We start from the raw sequence: 27,250 nt of genomic DNA, 5'->3' as shown, positions 1-27,250 counted from the left end.
TCAAAAGAAGTTTTTAGACATTAATCCGAGAGCATTTTATACTCCTTGTGGTTGTCATAGTCTTAATTTTAGCATTGTGTGATATGGCTAACTCATGTGGTAAAGCTAAAGATGTTTTTGGAGTTATTCAGCGAATTTATACAATTTTTGCAAATTCTACTAAAAGGTGGCAGATTTTGAAAGATAATGTAAAAGGATTGACTCCAAAGTCATTGTGATCCACTCGTTGGGAGAGTCGTGTAGATTTAAAGCTATATCAGATTTTAGAGAAGCTTTATTTGAAGTATCAGAAAATGATCTTGATCTAAAATAAAAAGTGAAGCTAAATCTTCAGCGACAAATGAGCTTGGTGATTTTGAGTTCTTAATGGCAATAATCAAATGGTTTGAGATATTATATGCAATTAATATGGTTAGCAAGCTCTTACAATCAAAAGATATGCTTATATTATTGATGTTCATGGAAAAAATAAAGGGGCTAATCTCATTTTTTGAAGGATATAGAGGAAATGGATTTTATAATGCATTGGATAATGCTAAGGGAATTGCTATATATTGAAATGAATACTGAGCCAATATTTCCTCAAAGACGTATAATTAGAAGAAAGAATTTTTTTGATGAGAATTCAGATACCCCATCAGTTGAGCTATCTAGGGAGGAGTCTTTTAGAGTTACTTTCTTTACCTTGTTGATCAAGCCATTGTTTCGTTGAAAAGACATTTGAGCAATATCAAGAGTATGAAAGTATTTTTGGATTCTTGTTTGACTTGCGCAAGTTACAATCATTTGATCATCTAACTTTGTTATCTTGTTGTAATAATTTTGAAGAGGCATATTAAAACATAATTATCAATCTGATATCAATGAGAAAGAATGATATGTCCAGTTAGATTTTCTAAGAGGAATATTGCCCAAAGAAAAAAAAAGGGACCTATTGATATATTAAATTTTTTGAAGGGCATATATTGTTTTCCTAATGTAAGTATTGCGTATAGAATTTTATTGACTATTCCTGTGACAGTTGCTTCTGCAGAAAGAAGCTTTTCAAAATTGAAGTTGTTGAAGTCTTACTTGCGGTCCACCATGGTACAAGAAAGGCTTAATGGATTAGCTTTGTTAGCAATTGAGAATGATCTTTTGGAGACCATACAATATGAAGATTAGTTGATGAATTTGCTTCAAAAAGCGTTAGAAGAATAGCTCGTTTTATGTAGGAGGTTAATAATAGCTTAATAAAGCTTTGTATTGAGATTTTATTTACCATTTTAATAAAGTAGTTTAAGTTTTCATGGATTCAATTTGTAAGAATATAATCGTATTTTGATAATTTTTTAACACATATTTTTTTATTATGAAAATTTCATTTTTCTAAATATAAGGGGTCCAATTTTTAAGATTACAACAGGGCGTCTAAAATATTTAAGACGGCCCTAATCTGCACCAATATTACGGAAAATTCATTTCCTACATATAAATAGAATCGATTTAAAAAAATCCTTATAATATCATATAATAAGGGTTTTTTAAAATCGATCCTGTCATCCTACTAATGAATCAAACACCAAATCATTTGATCAGAACACCACATGAACTACCAAAATTAATCTTCTGATATATTCAGCTTCCAAGAAGGTTCAACGTGTATTTCAAAATCCTTATCTTTATTTAATAGATAAGAAAATTGTCCTTTAATTAAGAATGATTACCATTAATTTCTCACCAGCTTTTGTTTGCTATTGATCATATAACATTATTTTACTTCCTTCGATTCTTAGTTTAAGGCAAATATAATAATTTTCACATGCTACACGAGTAAATAGACTTACAGAAAAACAGATCTTATGCATCTTAATCTCATCCATTAATAGCTATCCTGAAAAACTTGAGTCTTACCTTGGCTTTTACTCATTACGTATAAAGATGGAGCACAATGCTTATGTTAAGCATGCTTTTAAAGTAATGGTAGCCTTACCATTAGCCATTTTACTAATAAGTGTGTCTAAGGCAGTTCAATGGCAATTAGTTTTAGCAACTCCTCAAACACTAACTTCATCCTCTTCATGTAAGTTTCCAGCCATATTCAATTTTGGAGACTCAAACTCCGATACTGGTGGTTGGTCCGCTTCATTTGGCCAGGCTGGACCCCCTCATGGCGAGACTTTCTTCCATGCTCCTGCTGGAAGATATTCTGATGGCCGGCTCATTATTGATTTCATAGGTATGTTCTCACCCATTATCTAACAAGTTTTAATTTCTTTATAACAGTCTTCTATGCAAGCGATGTGTGCGTTAATTTCAAAACTTGTTATTCTATTATATACTAAATCCGTATTATATTTATGGTTAAACTTAAAATATGAAAAAATTAATAAATAGCTGAATTTAGATATATCAATTAGCTAATGTAAAAAACTAACAAAGGTTTTAAGCGATTTTTTATATTAATCTTGTGTAAATGAATTTTGAGCAGAAAGAACATAAATGATGAGTTAGTTTGACAGAATTAAAGAGTATCAAAGGTAATGAGTGATTCATATTTTTAGGTGGACGTCATATATACCATCTTAAAAGTTATTTTGTCCATTTAATTTTTTGATTGAAGTATTTGATGCATATACCATTTTAAACATGTTTAGAATGACTAGTTGAAATGAGAAATGATTTTTAAATTTTTTCTTTTTTTTTCATTCTATTAATTAGATTATTAAGAGTAATTTAACATTTCCAGAGAGAGACATCATCTTCCTCTCCTTTTCCTTATGTAATAAAGATCATTAAAGGTATATTCATATTTTCATACGGGGATACCATCTTACCTACCCTTTCCTTATATAATAGAGATACATCACCGTTATTTCCACATATTTCTTTTGTTTGTGTGTATCTTATTGGTGGTACATCTTTTATTCAGAGTAAGTTAAGATTGACAATGGACCCATCTTGCGCCTGACATAAATGGGATTTAGGCTGGGTCAAGCCTATCTAGGTTTTGTAGGCCTGTGATAGGCCGACCCTGAAATAATTAAAAACATGGCCCATGAATTCGCTTGTGCTAGTTGGTGCTTTAGATTTGAAAGAAAGGCTTCTCTGTTTCCCTAGCGTAAGCCAGCCCATGCAATGGGCCCATGTTTTTGGAGCCGAAGAGGGCCTCCTTTGTTTCAAGCTCGGGGTTGAAGATTTGTGGCATTGCTGGCGTAGTGGCGTATCATCCCTCAATCCAAAGACACAACAAATTAATATGCTAGAAAGTTAAGCATGGTTATTACTTTAGTATATAAGTTTGATCGTTACAAGAAAAAAATCTTAATATAATGCATGTATAGTAATTTTTCTTTATATAAATTAGATGCATGATTATTGAGATCAACACCTTAAGAGAAATCGACATGTGGCATTATTGGTTGTTGATGAATGTTTTTTAAGTTGTAACTAGTTTTTTTGGCTTTGGCTATGTCCCGAGTAATTATAATTTTTAGTTATTAATATTTTATATTGAAATTATAATCCCAAACATTATTTGGTTTAGTGGTTAAGTCATTAATATAATAATTTGAAGTAATAGAATCGGATCTTATACAATGTAATTTCTAATCTCTTTTATTGTATGTGGTTTACATGAAGTAAACACTCTAAGGGATATCGACACGTGACATAATTCTTTATTTAGAAACGCATTTTAATATATTAGTATAGATAATATTTACTTCTTCCGTTTAATAATAATTGCAAGAGAGATAAAACTTATAAGGAAGATATCACCAATTAAAAAAATATTACAATTAATATAAAACTATCAAATAAGAAAAAGTTACAATTAAAAAAAAAGTAATCTTTATATATGCTAGAGCCTGAAGGGGGTAGATGATCTAATATGTTACATATAACTTGAGCAAATATTGTTGATTAATAAAAAATAATTTTTGATTTGTTCGAGATTTATTAAATCAACCTTTGGTGCAGCGGAACACTCGGGACTTCCGTATCTCAATGCGTACCTTGACTCAATGGGATCGAACTTCAGCCATGGAGCCAACTTTGCGACGGCAGCGTCTACCATTAGACACCAGAACACCACTTCATACAGCCCTTTCTCCTTCAATGTCCAGTTTCATCAGTTCTATGATTTCCAAAATCGCTCGGAGATTATCCGTAGTAAAGGTACAGTAATATCTCTTCCCCCTATTAAATCGGTGACAAGTTTTAATGACACCTTTTGCATTTCCAATTTATTGCAGGAAAACCAAGTTTTAAAGAATACATGTAAAATTGATAGATATTAAAAGAAAACAAATCTGAGACTTTTTATGAAGGAAATTATTGCAAGAGAATTGTTAAACATCGCCCATAAAGTATTTAAAATCGCCCAAAATATATTTTTATAGACCAACCTACTGCCATTTCACCTTCTCCGCTTCTCCCCACCACCCCACCACCACCTACCTTCCCACTACCACCTAACCTCCCACTACCACCGTCGACCTCCACGCATCGCCTAACGTCCTCCACCACAGCCACCACCGCGTCGATTTTTTTTTTTTGATACTGGCCAACGTCCGCCCAGGACGTTCTGCCCATGGGGCGATCGTTCGGCCAGGACGTTCGCGCCATGGAGGGAACATCCTGGCCGGACGGTCGCCCTATGGCCGGAACGTCCTGGCCGGACGTTCGCCCAAAGGTAAAAAAAAATTTCAACTGGCTTTAACTTGTGGTGGGGATGACGCGAAACATCATCGTTCTTGCTCAACATCATCGCCGTCCATCATCGCTGCTACATCATCGTTCTTACTCAACATCATCGCCGTCCATCATCGCTGCTACATCATCAATTCATCAACGCTTTCATCAACACGCAATAATTTCGTTGGGTTTTTTTAAATAGGGTTTTGGATCTGTATTTTTATTCGTTTTCTATATCTTCGTTTGGCTATATGGTGGTGGTTGGGGCCGGTGACGCGAAGGTGGTGGAATTGATGGTGGGGGTGACGCGAAGGTGGTGGAATTGATGGTGGGGGTGACGCGAAGGTGATGGCAGGGGGTGGTCGGGGTTGGCAGGGGGTGGTGGGTAGTGTGAGAAAAAAGTAAGGGTATAATAGTCTAAAAAAACAAACTTGGGACTATTTTAAGTAGATTTGGGGCGACGAATAGAAGTTGAGTATTGGAACTATTTTGAAACTAATAAGGGTGTGGTCGGCAACAATAAATGTGGTAGTAGCTTTTAGTTGTTAGAGTAGTGTTAGCTGTTCTGATAGGTGTTAGTAGTTGATGTGTAACAGTTAGCTGTTAGTTGTCCATGTAGCAGTATAAGATATTGATAAGTTGTCAAAGTAGATGTTTACAAATAATTATTTAAAAATTCAGACAAAACTTTAATACTTCATCCGTTTTGTTTTAAATGAAACATTGGGTGAAATTATATTATTCATTGATCAATTTTAACTCTAATTTATCGCCAACATAGTCAAGTGGTATCTTGTTAGATTCGCCTCGATACATACTATTAAATTATAACTTTTTATATTTTTTATGTGTGCACAACTAAAGTATTAATGATTAAAGAAGCGCATTAGATTGCATGGAAAAGTAAATGTTTCATTTAAAATAGAACGGAGGAAGTATACAATTTATGCACTACTTAACGTTACCCCATAAGCTACAAATCGTAGTTTTTCAAAAACACTACTTATACCACTAAAAGCTACCTACAGTAGTAACATACGAAACACTACTATTCTTTTTAATTAGCGTTTTGACTTAATCAAACACTAAAAACTACTTTAAAAAATTGTGCCGGAAATGTCCTAAATCATCATACAAGTCATTCATGTCTTTTTTTTTAACACAAAAGATGGCATATATTTAAAACATCAGTTTGTTACAGCATCCAAACTAAGCATCCACCATAACCACAAAATTACAACCTTAGATAAAGAAAGAGAAACCTTCCTGCATACGATATTACAAGGCAACCAAAGAAAGAACACAGCTAAGCCATGGGATTGACTAGTTCCTGCATGTAATCTTTCATCACACATTGAGGAGGAGAAGTATGAGTAGTCTTGTCCACCTCCATATCCATCCCAAATCTAGCTAGATTATGGGCTACCATATTCGCGTTACGTTTTGCATGAAGGAAAACTACCACCCAGTTAGTTTTAAGAAGCTTAACAATATCACAGATGATGGCGCTCAACTGGTGATGGGGAAGCTGTTCAGCTCTATCTAGCATTATCTTGAGGGCTTGCGCATCAGTTTCAACCTCTAGTCTAGAGATGTTATGATCTTTAGCAAGAGAAAGACCTTCCCTTATGGTTATCAATTCTGCTGCAGCCGGGTTAACAACTCCAAACTTGATGGAGAAACCCATGAACCAAGATCCATCAGTTCTTCTAATCACCCCTCCACCGCTAGCTTTGTCATTTGCCTTCTAAGAACCATCTGTGTTTAACTTCAAATAACCATGAACAGGAGGTTTCCAAGCAATAGTGTGCTGAGGATTAGTATTCATCTTGCCTCATTCTGAAAAACATTGTGGTTATGAATGTAATCAAGAAAGAAGTGATTATATTGGAAAGAAGATCTAGCCATGGCTCCTTCAAACACCACCTTGTTACGATTTTTCCAAATATGCCATAAAGCTATAACAAACATTTCTAACCAATCCAGGGATTGCTTGAGATTAAAAGTAATCCAATCACCCCAATCAAAATTGAAAAAACAATGGACATCTAAAGCTTTAGCTAAATGGCAATTTTGAAAAGTTCTTTTCCAAAGAATAGCAGCGTGAAAACAGTTCCTAAACAGATGCAAATGAGTTTCGGGAGCTTGAAAACAACACTGACAAGTAGCATCAAAGCCTTGAATTTTTTTTTGAAGGTTAGAAGCAGTAGGTAAAATTTCCTGCGCAACATTCCAGAACAACATTTTATATTTAAAGGGAACTTTAATCTTTCATAATTTTGGCCAAAAATTAGGGATTTGGGTTGAGCTTTCGATAGGCGGATTTAATAGAGAATTCACCATCAGATGAGAAAACCCATCTTAATTCATCTTGGACAGAAGAGATTGTTGGCAAGGGAATAGCTCTGATTTCATTAATGATCTCCTGGGGTAGTAAATAAGCAATCTGATCAAGAGACCAAGTTCTATTTTTGATTATATGGGCTACTCTCCAATGAGCTATTGAATCCGGAATAACAATGTCTGGACACTTATAAAGAGGTTCCTTCCCAACCCAATGATGATACCAAAGTGAAATATCTTCCCCATTCCCAACATTCATAATCATGCCCTGAGCAAGCAAATCCCTCCCTCTTAAAATATCTCGCCAAATAGTAGACTGGGAGGCATTGGGAATAACATCCATGAAGTTAGTTCCTTTACAATATTTGTTGTTTAGAATTTTAACCCAAAGTTTCGAAGGTTGAGTTAAGAATTTCCAGCCTAATTTAGCCATAAAGCAAAGATTCCAGTGACGCAGATCTCTAATTCCAAGCCCTCCCTCCATCATTGGTTTGCAGACTTGATCCCAGGTTGTTCGAGAGATATAATGCCTTTGACCAACTTTGTTCCATAAGAAACGTTTAATATTCTTTTTAAGGTCATTAAGAATACCAATGGGCAAGATGTTAGTTTGCATAACATGCAAGGGATAAGAGTTTAGAACAGATTTTATTAGAGTACACCTTCCCGCCATATTCAGAAGCTTGGCTTGCCAACCCCTTATTTTATCAGTGGTTTTATCTAGTAAATCTAAGTAGTCCAATTTTCGAAGTTTATTAGGAGAAATATGGACACCTAGATACTTCCCAAAATTAGAAGAGACATGAAGACCACTAAAAGAATTTGGAGATTGCCTAACATTATGGTCCATTTTTTTTGGGACAATGATTGTAGATTTAAGCCTATTAAGAAACAAACCTGAGAGGGTACCAAAATCATTGAGGACTTCCATCATTAAGCTCAGATTATCCCAAGAAGCTTTCCCAAATAAGAAAACATCATCAGCATAACATAAATGAGATAAGCCTATATCGCGAGTGATCATAAGAGGTTTCCATATTTTAATGTCCAATTTTTGTTGTATGAGAAGGGAAAGGCGCTCCATACAAAGAACAAAAATATAGGGAGACAATGGATCACCTTGTCTAATGCCTCTTCAAGGACAAAAATCCGGAGTGACCTCCCCATTCCAAAGAACAGAAATGGTAGGAGAGGTAACAACACTCATGATCACATCAACCAGGTTCTTCGGAAAATTAAAACCAACAAGAGTTTCCCTAATAAAAGACCATTCAAGACTATCAAAGGCTTTCGTAAGGTCAATTTTCAGGGCCATAATACTCTTATTTCTTTTAGCACGATTGAACAAGTGAGCTACTTCTTTTAAAATGATAATGTTCTCATCAATGGTTCTACCCTTTATAAAACTAGATTGAAGAGGGCTAGTCAAATTTGGCATACGAGGTCTTAAGCGAGTGCCAGTTATGATTTTTAAAATAGTGTTATACAAACCAATAGGCCGAAAATCACTGATTGTAGAGGGGGCACTTTTCTTAGGAATCAAGCAAAGATAGGATCTATTAATACCATCAGGAATACAACCATCGACAAGACATTTATTCACAAAGGAAACAATAGGCTCATGGAGATCCGCCCAATACTGTTGATAAAAAACGGGTTGAATTCCATCAGGACCTGGACTCTTGATCGGGGACATTGACTTGACCACATGATGAAGCTCCTCTAGAGAGACTAGCTTACCTAAACTTAAAGCATCCTCCGAAGAAAGAGCAACAGGAGAGACAAAAGAGGACTTAAGCAAGCTAGAGGAGTGCTTAGTTGAGAGGATGTCCATGAAGGCTAGGCGAGCCATGTTTTTTAGAATTAAGTCATCATACACCCAAACCCCCCTTGAGTCTTGAAGAGCATGAATTTTCCCTTTAGATTTTTTGATTTTCGCAAGCACATGGAAATAACGAGTATTAAGATCTCCTGAACAACGCCAATCAAACCCTGCCTTTTGAGCCCAAACCCGTTTTTCAATAAGATGGATTTCATTAAGATCATTAAGCAATTGTATTTCCAGATTAGAAAAGGAAGAATTACAACGAGCTAAAGCAATTTGAATGCCATTTAACCTAGCATAGATGCGTTTTTTCTTTTGAAAAAGGTTCCCAAAAATATGGCAATCCTAGGATTTAATATTATTTAGAAATTTTTCTCTACCAACTAAAAAATCAACAGTAGGATTAAACCAATTATTGACAAAAAAACTTTTAAAGTCCGGATGTGCTAACCAAACTTCTTTGCAACGGAAGGGAAACATCTTTTGGTTTGAGGGAGAAGAAAGATTACGATTAACACAATCCGGGCAATGGTCCGAATAGGACCTAGGAAGGTGACTTACCTGAGTTCTTGGAAATTCAGAGATCCAGGTATGATTAGCCAATGCCCTATCAAGCCTCTCTCTGATAAGAGCGACCCCTTCCCTTGCATTAGTCCAAGTGAACGGGTTACCATCAAACCCCAGGTCAACCAAGCAAGCAGCATCCATGAAAGAGTTTAAAGCCTTACACTGAGAATTGCAGAACGCCCTACCTCCGGACTTTTCAGCCTGAGTTCTAACCTCATTAAGATCCCCGACAACCATCCACGGGGTCTGATCCGGTGGAAGATTTTGCTCCATATTTTTCCATAACTCATGACGTTCTCTAGCCGTACTAGGAGCATGCATGCCCGTGATAAGGGCTTCCGGGTGATTAGGGCTGAACTTAAAGAGAGAGTGAAAATAATAGGGAGAGACCTCACTCCAACTCACCTGTTCAACCGATTTCTTCCACATTAACCAAATACCTCCTTTTAGGCCATGAGGAGGAATGGCTTTGAAGTCGTCAAACCCAAGTAACCTAGTAACTTGACGGGCACGACATTCCTCGGCCTTTGCTTCAAAAATAATAAAAATAGAAGGTTTATTCAACCTAACTACATCCCATGCATGGGGAACAAAAGTATTATTCGAGGCTCCCCGAACATTCCATACGATAACCTTCATGTTTAAATTAGGTAAGGGTGGGAGATTACCAGAGCTACTTTGAACTATCTCCTTCCCTTTCCTCGACATTTGTGGCATAAACTTTTCCCAATCTTTCCAAATCTGCGACATTCCCAAGCTCCATGTGTCCGTTAAGCTGATCCGGGTTATCATAGCTTTTATCTCCAACTTTTCTTTCACAAATAAGGAGTGGCGAGTTTCTAATTGAATTCCCACCACCTCTCTTTGAATTTGGAGCATAATGATGTTGAATTTGGTCGACTCTAGATCTAGCCCGTGGCTTTTTAATAACAAGGGAAAGGTTGGAATGTTTAAAGGGGGGGTTGCATGACTCTTAAACCTACTGCTGGAGGACCCGGAGACTTCGCAAGAGAGAGAAAGGATGGGTTTGCGGGGCACATGGATTTGAGGGAGGATAACATCATTTCCATCTTGGATGATGTGAGAGGAGACTCGATGGAGCTCCAAAGAAGAGGTTGAGGGTGAGCCGGAAAAAGATTGAGGAGTTTCGGAGGAGATGGGCGAGGAGTTTTCAAAGAAGTGGGATGAGGGGGGGGGAAGTGAGAGAATGGTTGGCGAATTGTTAATGGGCGGAGAGGAGGAGGAGATGAGAGATGAATTGGAGGTTGAGGAGATGGAAGAGACACATTGGGTGGAAGAACGGGGTTCAATGAAGAGGTTGACGGAGGATGACGGTTGGACGGAGTTTCCTCTGAGGATGAGTTCATTTCCAGTGGAGATAGAAGACAAAGGAAGAGAATTTTCAGTGGAAGATGAAGGATTTTGCATGTGAATATCTTGTGCAGTGGGGAATATATTACTAACTGAAGAATTAGATTTCTCAACGGCCATGTGGATGGTCTGGGTAGGGTGGCTACTACTGAGTATTGAACAAGAGAGAGAAGACGAAAGTGGAATAGGCGCTGGAGATGTATTAGAAACCTCGATATTTGAATAATCAACATTGATTCCCTCAAAATCTTTCTGAGGAGCAATATTGCCTTTGTCTAAAACTCTCCAAAAATTATTAGTGGAGACGCCATTGGAAGATGAAGGGTTAATTGTTTTTTTTCGGGCTTCGGACGATACAGGAGAAATAGTGGGAGTGGGAAGTTTCCCTTTATAAGAATTTCTTAGCTTTTGGGCTTGAGAGTTGAAATTAGAAGATCTTTTCCGGTGTGAGACCATGGTCCATGGCCCAAATTCTTCCCCTAAACTTTCCTTAGCAGAAACTTTCAGTGGGCTAGGAGAAGTTTTAGTTGGACTTTGCAACCCCTGATTATCTGAGACAGATGTCCCCCCATCATCATTTGCATTTGAGACACCTGGATCAATTTTCTGAGAATAATACAACTGAGAGCCATCTGTCCCTTCCCTACTCTCTGACTCAAGATGATCCATGACAGCTTTCCCTTTGGATTCAGTGCACTGATTTTTCTGATGGCCAATCCTACCGCAAACAAAGCATAGAGAATGAAGATTTTCATATAGGATCACTTGCCATTGATTTCCAATCCATATTTTGGAGATAATGGGCTTTGAAAGATTGATTTCAATACAAATTCGAGCATATCTGGCTCTGGTGAGATGATTGGTAGCATAGTCAACTCGAATTGGCTTGCGCAATTTACTTGCTATGGCAAACAAAGCTTCCTTGTCATAATACTCTACAGGCAACTCTGGAAGATGAATCCAAACCGCCATAGTACTGAAAGGATTATGAGTTGGTCTGAAATTTGGTTGCCATTGAGTAACCATTAAATAATGATCTAACACATACCATGGACCACCAAATAAGGCCCTCTCATAGTCATCCTGAAGGCTGAACCTAAAAAGATATGCGTCTTTGCCCAGATCAATGACTTCTAGAGTACCACGAGGTTTCCACATTGACCTAACCCTTTGAGTGATAAAGGAAGGTCTAACTGAAATGCCTAGACATTTTCCCATCAAAGTTAAACCCCATGGCTTTCGGAGCTGGGATAACTTTTCCTTCGAAAATTGGACAACATTAACACCAGTGGGAGCTTCCAATTCCGGCTCATCCCATTCCATGGAATTGAGATAAACAGCTTTAGCTTCAGGAAACCATTGTGATGAACTAGAAACTACCTCTTTGAACGATATTTTATCAGTACTAATTCCTAAACCTACCACCTGAGTTTTAACTCCTTCCATATCTTGGATATCAGATATATCATGAGAATCATCCGGAGGAACCTTATCTTGGATGCTACTTGAATGCATGGACTAAACAACGGAATTCCCTAAAAATTGACTCCTAAGGCCCCTAGGTTAAAGACCTAAAGATAATCCCTAGTGATCAATATTTTAGAAAGAGAGGCTCTAAATCTAGAGAGAGAGTTTGTGTTTGCAAGTCATTCATGTCTTATTTATTAACTATCTTATACAAGACTTACTATCTTCAATTTGAGCATGAATGTGTCATGCGAAGCAAGTGTTGGCATGTATACTTGCGACAACTAATCTTTCTATTCAAGTGTTATTGTAGTATGTGAGACAAAATTTCATAAAGTGATATACGTGGAAAAAAAATGATATATGATCTATTAGCATAATAAGTAGCTGGTGTATAAAAAGTTATTGTACACAAAAATTGACTATATCATATAATATCTGGTTTATAGTAAATTATTGTGCATCGAGTCAATTCAATGTTCTTTTATAAAAATATCTTTATATAATATAAAAGTCACAAACGCAAAAGACAACGGTCCTTCCTACATCACCTCCAAAACAATTTAATAGAAGTTTAAGATAATAGGAAACTTAATACTTCCTCCATTCCTAAATAAGTTTTACAAATTACATTTTCATGTAGCCTTATGTGTTTTAATCATTAATATTTTTAATTGTAAAAAAATAAAGAATCTTCAATTATGCACAAGTAAAAATTATAAAAAGTTGATTTTTTTAAAAGTATACATTGCACGAGTCTAACAAGATTTCATTTAACTATATTTTTTTTTATACTATAGCGAGAAAATAGAGTCAAAATTAATTAATATATAATGTCAATTTATTCAACGTAACACTTACGTAAAAGCGGAGGAAATATGAGTCAACACTAACAATATAAGATAGCAGGGTCACCAAGGTGGAGCGAATACATAAGGATTTGTTGCTTTTGCGTGGTTTCATTGGTGACAAACTGACAATCCTGACATGTTTTATTTCCTTAGACTCAACCCCACAAGTTACGTTTGACACGCTTATTTTTTTGATTGTTATGGGTTTCGTCATTTCTATAATTTTAGGTTAAGTTTCGAGTTTTTTTTGTCACAAGTTCTCTTTCAATATCCAAATTTTACAGGTCAGGTCACTCCACGCTATTATAAGAAGTATTAATGGTTTGTGTTGGAAATTTGAGCGGAATTAGTAATGAAATTTTATGCTTAAGAGATATTTTTGATCAAAGAGTGTTGTTTGATGGTAAAGGGAGAGATTGTTTGTGGAATATGGTAGGCCTTTTCATTAACTTTGTAATGTTTTTTTTAATACATCATCAATAAGGTTTACACCATCACCTATTTATAGGCTTGGTAAGAAAACTTGTGCATCCTCTAGATTTTTCTAGGATTTTTTACATCTAGATTTCTCTTAGGACTTTTCTAGGATTTTCCCTAGGCTAGATATTATTATACATCATTCTATACAGATATCTAGATTTTTCTAACATGGATATTTTCATGAATATTTTCCTAGATTACTCTAAATATTATAATTACATGATCTTTCTACTAATATGCATAATTTTCTTGATTAATATCTAATACCCCCCACCCCCTAATCTTATCTTGTACTCCAATTTGTCTTCTGAATTGGATGAACTTCTCTGTTGGAATTGCTTTTGTGAATATGTCTGCAAGCTGCTCCCCCGTCTTGCAAAATTGTACCTCGATCTCTTGCTTTTCGGCTAGTTCTCGGATGAAGTGATGTCGTAACTCGATATCCTTCGTTCGGGCATGAAAGACTGGATTCTTTGTCATGGCAATTGTCGACATGTTGTCACAATAAATTGTTGTTGGCTCCTTTGTGATTTATTATAGATCACCAAGGATCCTTTTAAGCCAAACTGCTTCACATGTGGCACTTGTTGCTGCTATATATGATCTGCTTCAGATGATGATAGAGCCGCTTTTGCTTGCTTCTTTGATGACCATGATATGACTTTGGATCGTAGCTGGAAGACGTAGCCACTTTTACTTTTCGGTCATCGATGCTCCCAGCCCAGTCGCTATCCGTGTATCCTGTAAGCTTGTGATTCTCCTCTATCGTACATGATTCCATAACTTTTTGTTCCTTTGACATACCCGAGAATCCTTTTTGTTGCTGCTAAGTGAGCTTTACTTGGCTCACTCATGAATCTGGATACTATGCAGACATCATGTAGTATGTCGGGTCTAGTATGTGTGAGGTAGATGAGAGAACCGACCAAACTTCGATATATTGATGCATCGACCTTCTCTTTGCCATCGTTCTTAGATAGCCTTTCATTAAGTAACATTGGTGTAGCCAATGGCTTGCATTCACTCATGTTCAACTTCTTAAATAAGTCGTCTGCATATTTCTCCTGTGAGAGAAATATTCTTCTTGGGCTTTGCTTGATTTGCATGCCAAGGATGTACTTCATGGCTCCAAGATCGGTCATTTCATATTTCAACATCATTCTCTTCTTAAATTCATTAATCATTGGGCCTTGATTTGCTTTGCTTAAATTCTTGCGGTCCTTGGGCCTTGATATATAGTGATGGCTTGCTTAAGCCCATAAAGGGCTTTACGAAGGCGGTATACTTTGTCTTCAATGAGATATCCATGCGGTTGCTCAACATATACTTCTTCAACCTCCCCATTTAGAAATGCTGACTTGACATCTAATTGAAAGACTGGTAATTTAAGTTGAGCAACAAGAGCACAGACTGACCTGATAGTCTTCATGCGGACAACGGGAGCATATGTCTCATTAAAGTCAATCCCTGATTGTTGGGAGTAACCTTTTGCGATGAGACGAGCCTTGTATTTCTGGATGGAGCCATCTTCATTATACTTGACCTTGTAGACCTATTTGAGACCGACGACTTCTTTATCTTCATGTTTCTCAACAAGCTCCCATGTGTTGTTTTTCTCGATCATCTTGATTTCTTCATTCATGGCTTCGATCCACTTGTCTTCTCGAGCAGTTTCTTGAAAACCTTTTGGTTCGCTTGTGAAGAGAGCCATGATAGCATGATTGCACTGGAAATCCTCCAAGTAGCTTGGGGGTCGTCGATCTCTTTGTGAACGTCGTACTACTGGAGCCGAGCTTTGAGAGCTTGATCCTGATGTTGGACTCACCGATCTCGAGGATGTTGTTGGAGATCTTGGTGATGATGCACTGGAGGATGACTGTGTTGCTGGATGATTTGGGCCTTCATCTTCACTTGGGCTTCGTGGAAAAAAAATCTCCTTCACGTGGTTGAGATTCATTCTCCATCCACGTCCATTGAGCTCCTCCATCGAATATGACATCTCTTGAGATTATTAGCTTCTTAGATTCAGGTTGATAGAGACGATATCCTTTAGATTCGTCACTATATCCAATGAAGATACATTTTTCTCCTTTTCCATCGAGTTTTTCTCGATTTTCTTTCGGGATGTGGGCAGATGCGATGCACCCGAATACTTTGAGGTGCTCCACTCTTGGCTTTCTCCTATGCCAAGCTTCATAGGGTGTCATACCCTTCATTGCTTTTGTGGGAGACCTATTGAGAATATATACTGCTGTATGGACAGCTTCGGCCCAAAAATATTTTGGCAATTTCTTTACTTGCATCATACTACGGGCCATTTAAGCAATTGTTCTATTTTTCCTTTCCGCAACACCATTTTGTTGAGGTTTGCGTCTTCCTGTTAATTCTCTTTTGATCCCATGCTCCTTACAGAAGCTATTAAATTCTTTACATGTACATTCTCCCCCACGATCTATTCTAAGAATTTTTATTGAATGCCCACTTTGTTTTTCTGTGCGGGATTTAAATTGCATGAAGTGGGAAAATACTTCTGACTTTTGCTCCAAGATATAAACCTACACCATGCGAGTGAAATCGTCGACAAATAATAGAAAATATCTTTTTCCGCCAAGAGACGGATTTCTGGTAGGGCACCATATATATGCATGAACAAGCTCTAATGGAGCTCTTGCCCTCCAGGATGAAGTAGGGGATGGTAATCTATGCATTTTGCCATATATACACCCCTCACATATTTTTCTGTCATAAGTTATAGGTGGAAGCCCAATCACAATTTTTTTTTATTTTAACAGTTTTAAATTGTTAAAATTTAGATGCCCGAATCTCAAATGCCACATTGTGGACTCATTCACCATAGAACTTATGGCAACATTATTCTCCAATTGCGTTCTTAATGGAAATATTTTTATTAGGAGCCATTTGGGTAGTAGTAATTAATTGTCCTTTTCTCTTATCAAATATGAGGCATTTATTAGCATCAAATCTCACCATATAGCCTCTTTGAATTAGTTGGCCTACACTTAATAAATTTTGTGCGAGCCCCAGGACATAGAAAACGTCATTAATAAATTTCGATGAGCCGTTTTTTTGTTCTGACGGCTATTGTTCCTTTGCCAACAACATCTTGGTTGCTTCCATCACCAAGAGTAATTTGTGTTTTTATCTTTTTTTCTAGACTAACAAATGAATTTTTGTTGCCAGTCATGTGGTTAGAACAACCGCTATCAATATACCATATATCATTTGACTCTTGGTGAGCATTTAAACATATATAAAATAATTGATTTCTAGGCTCCTTATTTTTCGTAATATTGGCCTCTTCCTTTTGTCGGAACCAACAATCTTTTTCAAAATGAGTGTGCTTTTTTCATCTTTTACACTTATACCGGCAATCTTATGTATTATGGCCATTTTTCTTACATAAATTGCAATGGGAGCCAGAGGATTATTTTCTCGAGTTTCATGATTTTTATAACTTCCTCTCCCCCGGCCACGGTTATATGATGTTCCTCCTTTTTGAATTTTTTTTACTGTAGTCATTTTTATTTTTATTTTCTCCATTATTAGAGAATTTAAATTTAGCTTGTAATGCTTGTTCTAGTGGCTGCTTTGTAAATCTCCGCATTCTATCTTCATGTGGTAGAAGGGAGCCCATTAATTCAGTAAAAACTAATTTAGATAAATCTTTATTAGACTCCTCTATGGCAGCCGCTATGTGATCATAATTTTTGGAGAGACTTCTTAATATTTTTCGGATTACTTGGGAATCTTCACTTTATCTCCATTAGTTCGAATTTGATTTATGATATTTGTTTCCCAACTAAAAACTCTTGAATTGTTTCATTTTCGTTCATTAATAGATTATCAAAGTCTCTCCTTAAAGATTGGAGTTTAAAGAGTGTTACCTTCTCGGAGCCCCTATATTTTGTCTCCAGGATACTCCAAGCCTCCTTGGCCGTTGTAGCAGCCATGATGGTAGGGAGAATAGTTTCATCTACTCCCCGATAGATCAAGGATAGGGCATAATTATCCCTTATCCGATTTTGTTTATATTCCTTGCGGCGTGCTTCATCCCAAGTAGCTTCTTGGATTAAATCATTTGGTTGTTCAGAACCATTTTGCACTAACTCCCACAAATCTTGTGAGATAAATATAGATTTCATTTGAATAGACCATTGTTGATATTTTTCTCCCTTAAATGTAGGTACCCAATTTACATGAGGGTAGTTAAATGTGGTTGAGGTTGAAGAAGTTTGGAGAAGTCATTTTAAGTTAGTGGTGTTTGGTTTTAATTTAAAGGAGTTGGTTTATTTTATGTTTGATGTATAAGTTTTATGGGAGTATGATAATTTGTATAATGTAGTGGAAGTTTGGATTTATGGCTCTGATACCAAATGTTGGAAACTTGATGGAAAGTAGTAGTGAACTTTTATGCTTAAGAGATATTTTTGATCAAAGAGTGTTGTTGTTTGATGGTAAAGGGAGAGATTGTTTGTGGGAAATGGTAGGCTTTTTCATAAACTTTGCAATTTTTTTTTTCATACATCATCAAGGTTTACACCATCACCTATTTATAGGTGTGGTAAGAAAACTTGTGCATCCTCTAGATTTTTCTAGAATTTTTTTACATCTAGATTTCTCTTAGGACTTTTCTAGAATAATTTCCCTAGGCTAGATATTATTATACATCATTCTAGAAAGATATCTAAATTTTTCTAACGTAGATATTTTCATGGATATTTCCCTAGAATACTCTAGATATTATAATTACATGATGTTTCTACTAATATGGACAATTTTCTTAATTAATATCTAATAGTTTATTGGTGCCATTAGTTTTGGGGTGTCAAGTATATTGATCAATTGTTGTCACTTTTATAAAGTTCACGTTATTTGTGAAATAAATCCTTTTCTAATCAATCTAAGATAGGAAATCGATCCAAATAACCAGAATTATTGTAGTATCTCCAATTTCTAGTTATTAGATGTATATTTTGTGCACAATTTTAATTTGGAAGTCAGGGTGAAAGTTCGGTATATAATTTAGACTTGGATTTAGTCTAATTCAATTCGAACAAAATTTGGATTTTATATTTCCAATTTAAAATTAAAATCAATTAGAATTTGGATCCAAAATCCTATCCGAATTTTAAGGCACTAGATTGGATCCAATCGAAATTATACAAAATGTTAACTCTATTATTTTAATGGAATAATTTAGGCACGAGCATCATAATAACGTGTTCAATAATTGAAGTATTTCATATAATCTCATAGAATTGCAGTACTAAAAACTAATAATTCATACAAACCCATAAATTATATCGTAAACACTCAATCCAATCCCAAACCTACACATATGGAATACAAAGTTTATTTGTTATTCGATTATTTTGGATTTTTGGATTCAATCTCACTCAATCCAAACCAATCTGAAAATACAAATTTTAAAAAAACTTTTAATTTGGTTTGGATTAGATTGGGGTACGATTTCATCCAACAACTTTCACCCCTTAATAAGCAAGAGAAGATTTGGGAATTTCACTCTCTTTCGATTCACCTTCTTTACCTAATGCATTTTTCTCTTCCCTTTTATTGAGATCAGGAGATGCTTTCAGAAGCTTACTACCGACGTCAGAGTCTTTCTCTCAAGCACTTTACACATTTGATCTTGGTCAAAATGATTTGACCGCTGTTTATTTTCCTAATAAGTCAACTGATCAAGTTAAAGCAACAATACCTGACATTTTGGATCAGTTCGAAACATATATTAAGGTACACTGTATTTTTTTTTTTTTTATTTCAAAACATATATCAAGGTACGCAACATTGTGATAAACTCGCTGAAGGAATAAGTTGCTTGTTACGTACAACTAGTTATCTAATTAGTTGAAAATTCTTTTGCTATTCGAACTAGAGCTAAGTACGTAGTTTCCCAGGAATTGGGGTTGGCTCAAGTGGTGAGCTTTCCCATCTTTCCTAGCAAGGTCTAGGGTTCAATTCCTACCCCAAGCATTTGCTTGGGATTGAAGGGGGGGAGGGGGTTGGGGGGAGGGGGTTGGGGGTGTCTGGCTTGTAATGGGCCTCTAGGTGGGGGCCCTTTGCGAGGGTAGTACAGAAGAATTCTTCTTACCAATTTTTAATAAGTACGTAGTTTTCAAATAATTCATTGATGTTGCATTACTCTCAATAATTTTTAACGCAATAAATCCATCAAATTGTGTAATTTCTCTTGATATAGGGTTCTCATTAATCAATATTTATATATGTGCAAACCCAATGCTATAAGAAAACTAATTTAGATAAATAACACAAACGATAAATATACATAATATATAAGAGAATCGTATGATATTCTCTAACAAACTCCGTACAATTGTTCCACTAAAATCTTAATCAACATGTATTTTCCGTATATAGTTATTGGTATTTTCTTTGGCAAATGTAGTAAATTACCCCCTTAACTTAATTAATTGTGTAATTAGCCTGTGTCACTTTTCAATGGAGCAATTAGGCCTTATCCTTTTACACTGTGAACTTGATTAATTGTGTGATTAGCATGTGTCACTTCTCAACGGAGCAATTAGGCCTTATTCTTTTACACTGTGAAATTTAACCCTAATAGGAAAAGATGATGCGACAAGTAATTATGATAAACTTCATCTAATACAAGCTTCTCTCTCTAAATTTTTAAGGAGGGACAATTATTTCCTAACACGTTGGAGGAGATTTTATCCACGTAGGGTTCCATCTAAAACAAATTTGTGATGGGTGGAGTAGTCTATATGTTAGTCATTCTCTCTCTAATTTTTAATGTGGGACAACTATTTCCTAACTCACATGTGGATTATACTCTTAACAAAATAAAAATTAAGTTTTCACAATATTATATCATTGCATTATTGTAAAATTATCTTTTTTGTTTGTTTAAGTGTGCCATGCATTTTTTTGGGGTTAGAATTTACTCCAAGTTATAGTTATGATTAAATTTCATTGTTGAAATGAATAGAGCCTAATTGCTACTATTATTTTGGAAATAAGGTGGTTAAATATGCAAACAATCAAAGTTAAAAGGGGGTAATGTGTGATATTTCCCCATATTGTAGATTTGCATTGCACATCTTGATGAACTAGAGTTGGTCGAGGGAAAATTAATAATGTATTTAGGAGCACCACATCCGTCAAGGTTCAATCAATTTTGTAAATTGATACTTACTCCGTTTCATTTTAAATGCAACAATTGAAGTCATACGGACTCTTAGTTGAAATTTCTTTAGGGATGATTAGAAGAAGCAAAGGGCATGTGATTATATTTAAGTGGATAGAGAAAGTGGTACCAAAAAGAAAAAAAGGAGGGGAAATTCACATTTGGGGAGGTAAGTACATTAAGACCACCACACAATTTGGCAGCAAATTCCATTTGGCTCCAAAATGAAGTCTCCAAAATTTTCATTTAGAAGCAAAATTTTCAATTCAAACCTGCTTCACAATACTTACATAACCCCATTTATGTTTGAGAGTTTCAAAAGCCTTTCAAATATTTCACTGTCCTACTCCTACCACTTCAACACTCTTCACTAGTTAGCAAAAAAATTACAAATATGATTCACACTTGCACACTTGCACGCACACACACATCACCATAGATCTAGGTTAAATTTACATATTCATGTCCTAACATTACAACAATAAACCCACCACAAAAAACCCCAGCAGAAACCACTACTTCATCGTGCTCATATTCTCAATCACCATGGACAATGTTGAAGACGGTGAGGAAGGTTTCTGGTTAGCAGAAAGCTGATGTGGGAACAACTGCTCCTGCAAGAAGACATTGACAATGAGGAAGAGGAGATGGCACATGAAGAAGAAAATTTAAATCAGTCATAACAAGTACATTCATAACAAGTACCAAACTAAATTTGACTCTTACACAAAGGAGGCTCATTGTTGACAACTTACTTGCAATTCAAGTTAATTGAAAACTTCCATGGGGGTTTCAAACAATGTTAGCAGCACAAGTGAGTGTACACAAATGCGCTATTTTGAGAATATACAAAGATGCAGTGAAACAGAAAGAGCAAGGTAATGCAATGGATAAGGTTTGGCAAATGTGGAGGAAACCAAAGCAATATTCTGATGAATTTTTGCAATCAGTATCCCTACATCGTAGAACCACAATAAGGTCCTTTGCAGGGGCACTAAAAATTCCTCCTGTTACTATTTATAGGCTGCTAAAAAAAGGATAGGTTAAAATCACATACTTCAAGTAACCACCCTAGGGTCACAGAGGAACACAAGTTGTCTAGAATGAAGTCGGTGTTGTCCCATCTACTTCCTACTACACTAATAACAAAACCATCTTTTGTTGACATGCAAAATGTTATTCACATAGATGAAAAATGTTTTTACTTGAACCTTGAGATGAGGAGGTTCCATCTCCTACCTTTTGAAGATGATCCTTATAGGTGTTATCAATCAAGGAGGTATCCACTTAAAATCATGTTCATGGGTGTTATAGGAACGCCAATGTATGATAGCAATGGCATATAAATCCATGATGGTAAATATGACATTTTCCCTTTTGTACAATATGTGGCAGCAAAGAAAAGAAGCAGAAATAGCCCTGCAGGCACTATTGAAACTAAGGCAGTAGAATCAGTCACACAAGAAGTCATTAGGAAGATGATCATTGGCAATGTCATACTAACCATTATCAGTAAATGGCCTTCTCGTCTACCAAAGAACTTATTCATCTAGCAAGATAATGCAAGACCCCACATATCAGATGATGATATGGAATTTAGAGAGGCAGCAACAAAGGATGGGTTCAATATTAAGCTGGTCAATCAACCTCCAATCCCCTGATATCATCATATTGGATTTGTGTCTTTTTAGGGCTGTGCAATCTATTCAACATTAAACATTTCCATAGAATTTAGATGAGTTAATCACTAGAGTCCAAGATGCATATGATTTCAATGACACCAAAAAGATTAAATTTTCTTGGTTACAACTTTAATATGTCATGACTGATATTTTAAAGGTGAAGGGAGGTAACAACTATAAGAACCCTCATCATGTAAATGCACATATGGAAAGGATTGGAATGCTATATTGATAAATGTACAAGTTGAACAGTCAGTTGTAGATGAAGCAGTTCAATATTTAAATGAAGGATTGGTGCCTGTTTCAGAAAGTATCCAATACTTACAAGAAGAAGTGAGTGTTGATGAAGATTAGGTAACATATCAAAGTGTTTGGAATGGTTTCTTGGTCTTTTGGAATGCAATTATTGATGACTACTACACATAACCATGCTAGGTAGTGCTAAGTGACACTCATAATGTAGACTTTTGTTTAGAGTTAGTTTTAGGTAGTGCATTGTGATTGTTACTTGTGTTTAAGGTTTGGTTATGTGTCGTTGTGTATATGCTAAGTATAGATGGGGCATTCATGTAATTTTATTTTGCATTAATCTATATGTGAATGGTTATTGTTATGCACATTTATCTCTCATGTCTCACAACTTATGAGATCAAGAAACTAGTAAAATGACAATGAAGCTTCAATGGTAGACAATGGACATTAAACCCTCATCATTTGACTTACAAATTGCATCAAGAAAAACCAATGTCATCAACACATAACTATGTATTGATTCCTCAACAAGTTGAAAATGAAACTTGGAGCTCAATGAACATGAGTTATGTATCCAGGTAAGTCCCATCATCATGTGCAACCAATGTGACATTGATCTCTCATATTAGATCGTTGAGATCATGTTTTAGGACTCATGCAAATAAAGACTCAAACTGCCACTAATTTAACAGAGCCATCAACCACAAACTAAAACTAACCACAATCTAAAGTTAGGGTATTCTAGCAGCCTCAAAAGTTAAAATCAGATATGTTATTTCACTAGGCACAATACAAGAGTGGGGGTGAATTGTATTTGTAGAAATAACCGTAACTTTTTTGCAGAATTATAAAACTTAAACAAAGAAACAAGCTAAAGGAACAAAAAAAATATTCTTGGGCCCAACAAGAAGAAACAACCTTGACCACTAGGGATTTCAAACACAACATTTCCACTAATTAGGTCGAACAACTTTGTTACAACCTATTTCTACTCACGGATCACACCATTGAGTTTTTTAACTCAAGTTCCTAAACAACTGTTCCCTTAACAATTGTTCCTCTTTCAACTTCACTTGAATTTTCACTTTAACTCGCCTCACTCAAAACATTCTCTCTTATAGGACTTCACTAAAAATCCCCTTACCCTAAAACCAAAATACAACGATCAATAAACTTAATGGAATTAGAGTAAGAAGACAATGAACAAATGTCTTTAAGGCACTGACACTTTACTTAGTTAAACTCACAAAATCACTTGGTCAGACACAAATTGAAACTTAATTAGATACAAGTATTTATAGCAGTGATTACTTAGAACGTGGGACTAAAACATGTATTAGTGGTAAAAATATTTTCCCATGATGTTCATCAACTACAGGAACCCGTTCCTTTTTAATACCCATGATCTCCATGATCTAGTACAAACGTGTGTTTCCTTTAATTTAGCAACCACTTAAGAAGTAAACAAAATCTTATTTTAATTAAAAAATATTATTTAATCAAGAAAACTGAATTTATATCCTTTTATTAAAAATTATCTTTATAAATGCTTTCATTAAAATCGAAAAAGGATTTTAATTATCTAATCTTTTTCTTAAATTTCCTAGACTCTAGGTATAAAACACTCTAGCGTCATATATTAACCATTGTACTGCTTCACCCTATGTCTAGTTCCTTTTATCAGTTAGTTCCTTTCACTTAACATGACAGTGCTAGTTCGTCTATTCCTTTCCGCTCATTCTCTTTTTAAATTGTCAAAATTCCTTACCAATTATTACTCGTTCCTTTACATTGGAATTGGGAACAAAAATCCTTGCTATGGTCCTCTTGTTCCAGCGCATCTCCAATATCAGTTTCTTGAGCATCTCCACTTAGTTTTCAAAATCCAAACCTGATTTCTTCTTCTAACTTAGTATTATCTTTGCTCTTCTCTATGATACCTTGCAAAATTCCATTTACTTAACAACTTGTTAGCTCATTACTTAGTTTGTATCTTTCTTCCTTTGTCATCATTAAAACTAGGGTTCAACAATTTCCCCCTTCTTGATGATGATAACAAAGTTACAAACTAAGGAAAATAAAACAACAAATAACTTAAGGAAATGAAAGACAGACATAAAATAATACTTATAATTTTACTAGGAATAATTGACAAGAATAGTCCTAAGTACGGGTGTTCCGCCATTTTAAGTCCCAATTAAGGATTATTTCCGAGCAGTCCCAGCTATGCATCATTTTTTATAAAAATGGTCCCAGTTGACTGGTTACCTGTTTAACAGATTAAATTTTTTTTAAAAAAAATTAAAACCAGTTTTATTCTTCCTCCTTATTAGCTCTTTCTTCTTCCTCCCTCCCTTCTCCTTCCTACTTCCTTCCCTGCCACTCATGTGCCTCCCCTTCCCCTCCCACCTCTCTTGTGCCTCCCCCTCACTTGTAACTCATGAAATTCCCTCCCCGTTACTCGTAAAACCTGACCACTCACTTCTGTATAATTTGCAGAATTGCAGCAATAATCTTTATTTTCTCTTCTCTTTAGTTGTTTTTCAGGTCTTCCTTTATCAATCAAATGGAATTCAACTCCTTTACTAAATAACAATCTCTCTCCTACCAAAACGAAGAAGATGAAAAACACTCATAGAAATCCAAACAACGTCGTGCTATCATCTCACATAAATAATGGAAGCCAAAACAAGAAAGAAAGAGACTTCCTTAACCATCTAGAAGCTCCCCAACCGAGATCCTCTCCCCGCTTGCGTATGAAATTGTGCTCAATCAAAAAGTAAATTGGGTTAGGGGTGTGATTTCACACGCTCGCCACTTGCTGAACAATAAAACCAATCTCACCCTTTCTTTTTCTTGGCACACATCAATTTTCCAGCTTCACTCTCTTCCATAACTCTTGTTTCTTAAGTCTTCTTTTTCCGGAGTTTGCTATCATCATCATATAATAGAAAAAAAAAAGTATCTTCATATACAATCATCCACCTTTTTACTAAGTTGGAATATTGTTAGAAGAGTAACTTTTTAATGAGGAAAAATGGCCACTTTTCTTTTGTTTATTGGTACCTTTAATCTGACTAGTCCATCTTTTCCACATAAGTGGTGTTGGGTGGTGGGAGTGGGTGTGTTGGATGGTGGGGGTGTTGAATAGGTGGTGGCAGTAAAAAAAAAAAAGATAAAATCGTGCATTTTGCCTGTTGTAGTTAGGGGTGGGAATGAGCCGAGCCGAGCACGAATAGTGGTAGGCTCGGCTCGAGTGTCGAAAATGAGGCTCAGCTCGAGCCTCAGAAATTGAGCTTGGCTCGGGCTCGTGTGCTAGAATGAGAGGCTCGGCTCGAGCTCGTTTGAAGCACGAGGCTCATGCTCGAAAAAAGGCTCGAAAGTAGTCATGCAAAAGGAGTAAACGACTATTTTGCACAAAAAAAGACCAAGTAACCAACTACATCGATATCAACTCCTAAACTACATAGAATTAAAAAATTAGGATTCTAAAACACCAAGAATTCATACATGTTGGTAGGTCACCCGCCATGGCAGTTCTAGCAGGTGGCAATGGTGGTGGTGAGTGAGACCGAAAGATGCAACGGTGGTGAGTAAGAGCCGATGGATGCGGTGTGAGTGGGAGCCGAGAGGCGATGAGGCGAGTGAGAGGTGCGACGAGCGGCGGTGAGGCGAGGTTACATCGGCGTTAAGGTGAGGTAGCACCGACGTTGAGGCGAGGTAGCAGCGGCTTGCCGCGTAAGTAGGTTGTAGGCTCGAACTGTTAGGGTTTTGGCCTTTTGGGAGTTTTTAACAAATGAGTTTTGTTAAGTGATTATTTTGAGTTTGTTGAAAGTTTAATTGGGATCACTAGATTCGAGGGAGCGGTGCGCGCATGGCTACTTGTTTGCTATTTACTTTTTTGTTGTGTTTTTTCCTTTTTAAAAAGTTATATGTTTTAATGTTTTGTCTTTTTTTTAAACTAATGAATAATGCTCTACTATTTTTATATTTTTCTAATAAAAAAATAACTCGAGTCATTCGCGAGCTTTTCGAGCCGAGTTTAGCCTAGCTCGTGGCTCGTATCGTTAGGTCTCGAGCTGATCGCGAACTCGAGTCGAGCCTTAGCGAGCCGAATCCTGGCAAGCTTTAATCGAGCGAGCTCGAACAGTTCAAGAGCAGGCTTGGCTCATTTCCAGCCCTAGTTGTAGTAGGTTATTAACATGCAGGGACCAATGTTGGAAAAAATGATGCATAGTTGGGACTGCTAAAAGATAATCATTATTTGGGACTGAAAATAGTGGAAGGTGTATAGTTGGGACTGTTCTTGTCTTTTTTTTTATTTTCTAAGGCAGATTAAGGATTTTAACATTTTAAACTTTTTTTTTATTTTTTTAACTGAGTTTGTTCCTAATATCTTTTCCCCCTTTGTTATCCTCAAAAAGATCAAAACTATTGGTGATTTTGGAAAGACTAAGATTTGGAAGACCTTGTGACCATGAACAAGCACAAAAAAAAAATGGTTAAGTTAGGATTTACAAAGGTTAGA

At 36.1% G+C, this 27,250-nt stretch overlaps 1 protein-coding gene across 1 annotated transcript in view; it reads left to right on the top strand.

Annotated features, from left to right (window-relative positions):
• Positions 1–1,796: 1,796 nt before the first annotated feature.
• The window catches only part of LOC104897147 (GDSL esterase/lipase At3g26430), a 42,388-nt gene continuing 16,934 nt past the window's right edge, over positions 1,797–27,250 (top strand). The window contains exons 1-3 of the mRNA XM_010683974.4: positions 1,797–2,218; positions 3,961–4,158; positions 19,187–19,356. Of these exons, the coding sequence (XP_010682276.2) occupies positions 1,921–2,218; positions 3,961–4,158; positions 19,187–19,356 (666 nt within the window). The 5' untranslated portion in view covers positions 1,797–1,920. The remainder of the gene's footprint in view (positions 2,219–3,960; positions 4,159–19,186; positions 19,357–27,250) is intronic.

Source organism: Beta vulgaris, chromosome 6 (assembly GCF_026745355.1).
Source record: "Beta vulgaris subsp. vulgaris cultivar EL10 chromosome 6, EL10.2, whole genome shotgun sequence".
Taxonomy (NCBI): Eukaryota; Viridiplantae; Streptophyta; class Magnoliopsida; order Caryophyllales; family Amaranthaceae; genus Beta; species Beta vulgaris.
The sequence above is the reverse complement of the archived record's forward strand: the minus strand, read 5'-3'. Positions and strand labels throughout refer to the sequence as shown.